Raw genomic sequence first — 6,658 nt, 5'->3', positions numbered from 1 at the left:
AGAATCCAAAATAGATTAACATCAGCATTACTAAGCAATTGGACATGATTCAATTAACATGTGCTTCCATGTATGATGTTAGCCTTTCACTGACTTTTATTGGAACATCATAAAAATCTATGCAAGGTATTAACTTGCTAACTAGTGTGTCTCTCTCTTATCTATTTGCAGGGTGAAAGAAAACACACCAAGTCCAAAGTCCAAATGGACTTCTGAATCATCGTCTGTAAAGAACCATTATATTGGTTGAATTGTGCTATAAAAGGCAAGCAGAGGTGAGGAGAGCTTGCTGGTTGCATGATGGCTCCTGAAGGTATAGGGGAGCTTCGAGACTTGCTCTTCTTTCTGCTGCTGTGCTTCACACTGTTGGCAGAGCTACTGGAGATGACTGCAGCTTCTTCACAGGGATTGGATGGTGAAGGTGACATAGTGTGCCCTTCTGTTTGTCGCTGTGATGAGGACTTTATTTACTGCAACGACCGTGGATTGAGCGCAATCCCACCTCTACCACCATCTGCAACTGTCCTTTATCTTCAGAACAATCACATTGATAATGCAGGGCTTCCTAGGTCCTTGGAGCATCACACTACTGTTCGTGTTATATATCTCTATGATAACGAGCTTGATGATTTTCCCATGCATTTGCCACCTTCATTAAGAGAGCTCCACCTGCAGGACAACAACATTAGAGTGTTGCCAAGGACTGCACTTGCTAGACTTCCGCTCCTTGAAAAATTGCATCTCGACGACAACTCTGTTTCTACAGTGAGTATTGAGGACCAAGCCTTTGCGGACAACCCTCGGCTACGTCTACTCTTCCTTTCCAGAAACCACCTTTCCAGCATCCCATCTGGTCTTCCTGCCTCACTTGAAGAACTCCGTTTAGATGACAACCGAATCTCCACAATTCCCACTCATGCCTTCCGAGGTTTGTCCTCTTTACGCCGCCTGGTCTTGGATGGTAATCTTTTAGCTAATCAACGCATAGCTGACGATACCTTCTCACGCCTGTCAAACTTAACAGAACTCTCCCTGGTCCGTAATTCACTTCAAACACCGCCCCTTAACTTGCCCAGTGCCCATCTGCAGAGACTCTCCCTTCAGGACAATAACCTTATACACATGCCTCGGGGTTCACTTGATGGAATGCGCAGACTACAACGCCTAGATCTTTCTGGAAACAATCTGACTACCCTTCCCAGAGGATTGTTCAGGGACTTGGATAACCTTGGGCAGCTGCTTGTGCGAGGAAACCCATGGCACTGTGGGTGCAACTTGCGCTGGCTACATGACTGGCTGGAGGCAAAGGGGAACACAATTACTGTGAGAGGCTTTATCTGCCAGACACCAGAGCGAGTCCGAGACATGGCACTTAGAGACCTCACAAATCAGATGGATGAATGTGAGTTAGCTGCTGCTGCTGGTGGAGGAGTAGGTACAGGGGTTGGCGTTGGCGGTAACAGGGTGAGTGGAGGAGCGGTGGGAGCCATTTCTACCACTCTTTCTCCCCCTCAAGGGTCCCTGTTCACTCTTAGATCCAAGCGACCAGGCCTGGGTCTTCCAGAAACAGGGTTGGACTACACATTAAGCAGCAGTGGTGTGGGCAAGAACCTAGCCCTGAATGTGAAACCCTTATCCCATGACAGCATCCGTGTTACTTGGAGTGTAGCACAAACATCTTCTTCCTTTCGATTAAGCTGGCTTCGCCTGGGAACTAGCTCTGCCATGGGGTCCATCACAGAAACTTTGGTTAGAGGTGACCGGCGGGAGTACCTTCTCACTTCCCTGCAGCCTGCTTCCAGCTACATCATCTGCATGGTGCCTCTAGTGTCTAACAGTGGAAGCAGAAGCAGTTTGCCTGGCGGGGACACAGAATCAAATGAGGTTCCAGTTTGTGCCAGAACAGAGACGTCTGATCCCGGCCAGCCTGATGATGAACAAGGGGAAGATGAGAGCTCTGATCAAATGACTTCTCTTCCACTTGCGGGAATTATTGGAGGTGCAACGGCAATAGTTTCCCTTGCTCTTATTATTGCCATTTTCTGCTGGTATGGGCACCGTGCAGGGCACCTCGCATCACGAGACCATTACAGCCATAGTGGCTCTCGCAAGAGCAAACACTATGATGACTACATTGAGTCAGGCACAAAGAAAGACAATACCATCTTAGAGATCAGAGGTCCTGGATTTCAGATGACACCAATGGCAACAAGGCAGTCTCTTCAACCCAAACCAGTGCGAGAGGATTACATTATACACACCATCTTCCCCTCGAATGGCACAGGTCTATACAAGCCATCCCAAAACATAACCAACTCTGGCTATGGTACCAACCGTGGCTATAGAGAAGGAGGCATTCCAGATATAGATTACTCTTACACATGATAGCTTTGATTTAGAAACCATAATTAGGAGTCATGTATTGCATAGATACACAGTTTTTAATCAACATGGGCTCTGCAGAATCCCTTTGTGCCTTCTGGTCTCCATTACAATGTAGCCTGCTGTTCATGAGACTATAACATTTTTAATTGGCCCAGATGCTTATAGGAAGCATTATAAATGTGGTGCCAGGAGGCATTGATGCCATTTCAGGTGGTGATACCAAATGCTATTTTCACCTCCCGGTGTAATGATCAGTGTCCCTGACATTGCTGTTTTATCTCTGGCTGTGCATTGAGGTGGATTCAAGGGCAGCCCACACTGCATTCAGCTTACAGACAGTTCACAGAACTCAGTGCATATATGGGAGAGAGGCAGCCTTCTCAAAGGAAATAACCAACCTGCTATACATTTTAATAGTTGACTCCTATGAAATGAAGGTCCCTGAGTCAAGGATTTGATCCAGGATTGTGAGTCCTGCATAAAGGAAGATAACTTCTTTGCTCAGAGAAACTGGAAATGCGTTGTGGGATGTGATCCTTATGGAAAATGCATGGGTTCACATGCATAGTTGTTTTTTGGAGATATGAGCTGCAGAATATGACTACTATTCCTATTAAAGAAGGAGTGTCTGGACCAAGCAACGACATGGCCCTAAAAAACTACAGCAAGGTTTGAAATGCCTCAAAAACTAAAATAATTTGAAATCTTATACACTTGAAAGCTGCCTGATGCTACTATGATAACGTCCAACAAGCGTTACGCTGATTGTTTTACTTTCAGACTGGTGTAAAGTTGAGAGGATGAATGAAAGGCGTTTATGTGTCTTGAGAACTTTCAATTTTTAAAATTGCAACTGAACCCTGGTGTGTTGATAGATACAAACAACGCAAGTTAGATATTTGACATTGTCATGACTCTGTTCCCTAGTGATTTTTGTTTCTTGGTTCTTTCCAAATTTGTTTCACTTTAACTTTTAAGTTATAAAGCCCTGCTGATAGTTTCAATGAAATATTCAAACAAAGGTTTTCCTCTATAACTGAGGTCACTGTGTTATCACTTTTCCATTTTTAAATCCCCCAAACAACCAATCAAAGCTATAGCATCCAGACAAGCCAAGCTATCCCACTATATCAACAAACTGTCCCGGTTTACACAAACATGGCAGTCTCACACTTATTAAAAATGGGAATATATGTGTAAAAAACTTCATGGTAACACAAAACTTTCTTGTTTTTAATAGATTGTCCCCAGTAATGTTTTGCACAGAGAGTAAACCAATGTTTTGTTAAGGTGGACCATGGTGTTGCTTAGCTACGTTCTTAGCACAATATTGCTTATTTACATCTCCAAATGTCACTGAAGAGAAGGATATGGCCTCGCTGCTAACCACAGCAGTTGTACTGTTACGAGTTTTAGGAAGAAGAGGGAGGGTGTTAGAGGGAAACCAGGATTTTGAACCATAACACTGTGGACCATCACTGTGGGAGATAGAGAGTGCATTAGATTGTTGTATAATTTTGTGAGGTGGATACATTTTTGCTGAAAATTCTTTTTCATTTATTTCCTTGTGTAGCAATTATCCGTTTGTTAATGTCTTCAACCCATTAATTTAAGCCAACAGCAGGAGAGAATGCTAATAAAGGAGCTCTTATCAGTCAATTTACACAAAGGTAGACACTGAGAAAAGGTATGTGTGTATTGTACGAAAGACTTTCCCCGAGTCTCTGGACATTTCTGTTCTGCTCTGCTGTATTTGTGTTTATGTATTTGAGGACTTGTGGAGAATTTAAGACAGCTTACACTGCCTTGTATTTTATGTACTCTTTGGCAATGTACTGTACTTGTCAAAAATCGGAAAGGATGGATGGAGAGAGAAAGTGAGAGAGAAGTAGAATGTTTCAAACTGAAAAATACCAAGAGATTTCACTGATAAAACATGGATTTCATATTAAAACAGGGGCCTAACCGAAATGAAGGCTGTGGTGTTGAGCTGTGCATGAAATGTTTTGTCATCTTTTTGCTGTCTGCTGTTGTGCTGGCGTTTGGTCTTTCTCCTTTCTCTCTGCACAAAGGATGACTACTAACTTCTGTTTCAGAGATGGAAATGAATCAAGACTTCATGGCATTTCAGTACAAATTGGTTTTACAGTCTCACAGTAAGTTTTTCTTTGTAAACCAAAAATATCACTGTGCTTTTAATGAGCCTTTTTAAATTTTACCTGTGGGGTTTTCAGACTTTTATTTATAGGCCAGATGATAGACAACTACCCACTGTTGCCATTGCTTTGATAACATAGCCCATTTACACACACACACACACACATATGTATATTGTTGGTTTGTTTTATGTAGTCATTGTTTTCTCACTTTCATATGATTCCAAATTCAACATGAAATTTACAAGAAATGGACTTTTGGAACATATAAAAACTGTTTTGCAGATTGGCGAAGCAGAATGTTGATAAAACTTATAGTCATTAGGGGCTGCCAAGCTCCAAAAAGGACAAAATGTCACCATAAAAGCACAAAAAAAGTAGTGTGTATGACTCTGAAGACTATATTCCAAATCTTTTGTGTGAGGAACAAGTCGAAATTGAATTGTTATCAAATCAAATTCATGCTTGCACTCATTCAAACATGAAGCAATAGCTCTCCATCCATTCTCCAACCACTTATCGGAATAGTTCTCATTCTGTAGCTATATGAAATTAATGACACAAGATGCCACGAGTTCTTGTATGTCTTGTAATCAAAACTAGCCAAATTTAACTGAATGAAGGTTAGTAAATGCTTAGCTCATTTTTGGCTGAACTGTTTGCATTCATCTCAGGTATAATTTGCTACTGCTCTCAAAGGAATATTCACTGCACCTCAAGAGCACTCGAAACCTATTTTATTTCTCATGATTTCTGTAATGCAGATTCATGCAGCTCTCACAAAGGCAGTGAGATTGCAGGTTTTGCAACTCTACAGGTGTAAATGGGGTCTTGCATTCAACTTCCACCTATCGTATTTTTATCTCAGCTTGCAGCTGAAATGTTCAGGCGTTCATTTCCTGTTTTCACTCCCCCCTCCCATCTTGAGAAACCTCTTTGATCCGCCGCCATTGTTTTCATTTGAATTTGCAGCATGTGCAAAGAAGGATTACAGAGTCAGTGTGTGTCCTGATGATGTTGTTCTTTAGGGCTTCAAAAATATGGAGGTGTACATTAAAAGTATTTTCTGTTGCAATTTTTCCTGTCTGTTTTATTTAAACCATCTGCAAATTCGGTATCTCCTGCCGACTCTGACCAGCAGTTGTTCCACCTGCACCCCATTAACGCAGATGTCTCTTTGCACAAGCACACGCTCCACTGTATACACACACACATACACAACCACACACACACCTTCTGTTGTCACCCCTGAGACAGGAGCTCAACCTGCATACTCATTCTGTAAAATAACAGCAATTCTTTTCACCTCACACACAACCCGTTCTCACTCCCAAGGCATCAAATACTGCTGCTCGAGTTTTTCATGTCACTACACACAGATGATAAAGGTGTCCCTTAGTGCCTTTATAGCAATATGGTCATTAACTCCATTGCTTTAAGCACAAAACCTTTAGCGTCGAGTGCTTTCATACTTGGATCAGTTGCTTGGTACCAGCCAGAGTTCGATTTCTCCTCCCATCACCCACTGAATTGTGTTCACACTGTTTTTTTTTTTTATTATTATTCCTAACTGCAGTATTTGTACATTATCAAAGCAAAGCGGCTGTTGATAGGTAAGAACGACGCAGGAAAATGCGGCAAAATGATAGTGATACTAATATTTGATTGCATACAGAATTTGATCTGCAATAAATCGCTGAGCCATTTCAAGTTTTGCTTGTGATACTTGTGTATTCTTTTGTCATCATTGTATTTCAGACATCGCCACCTTGAGTAATAAAGGTTAATTGCACTTACTGAGTCATCAAAGATTGTTGCGCAGAAAAAAAAAAAAAAAAAATCGTACACTATTACATATCTCGGGTTGCTAACGACCCATACACTTTTTGAAAAAAAAATGAATTAGAAAACAGACATTCTTTTATCATTTTATTTTTTTCTTGTTAGATTGTTTATGAATAGAGGAATACTAACAAGATTGATGTTTATAACTTCAAAAAATGAATGAGGGGGAAGTTGGTGAACGATGTCCTGGGTCTATAAAGACCAGAGATGTGCATTTAAGGGTTATTATTATTATTAGTATTATTATTAGTAGTAGTAGTAGTTTTAATTTT

General features: G+C 41.3%; 1 protein-coding gene across 1 annotated transcript; it reads left to right on the top strand.

The window, feature by feature from the left end:
- Window positions 1-297: 297 nt before the first annotated feature.
- On the top strand, window positions 298-2,385 carry flrt1a (fibronectin leucine rich transmembrane protein 1a). Its single transcript, XM_067407752.1, has one exon. The coding sequence runs from the start codon at window positions 298-300 to the stop codon at window positions 2,383-2,385; it is 2,088 nt and encodes a 695-aa protein (XP_067263853.1).
- The last annotated feature ends 4,273 nt before the right edge of the window (window positions 2,386-6,658 follow it).

This window comes from Chanodichthys erythropterus, chromosome 13 (assembly GCF_024489055.1).
Source record: "Chanodichthys erythropterus isolate Z2021 chromosome 13, ASM2448905v1, whole genome shotgun sequence".
Taxonomy (NCBI): Eukaryota; Metazoa; Chordata; class Actinopteri; order Cypriniformes; family Xenocyprididae; genus Chanodichthys; species Chanodichthys erythropterus.
The sequence above is the reverse complement of the archived record's forward strand: the minus strand, read 5'-3'. Positions and strand labels throughout refer to the sequence as shown.

Coding starts and splice junctions, on each gene's coding strand:
- flrt1a (XM_067407752.1), top strand. CDS start 298: ATGATGGCTCCTGAAGGTATAGGGGAGCTTCGAGACTTGCTCTTCTTT.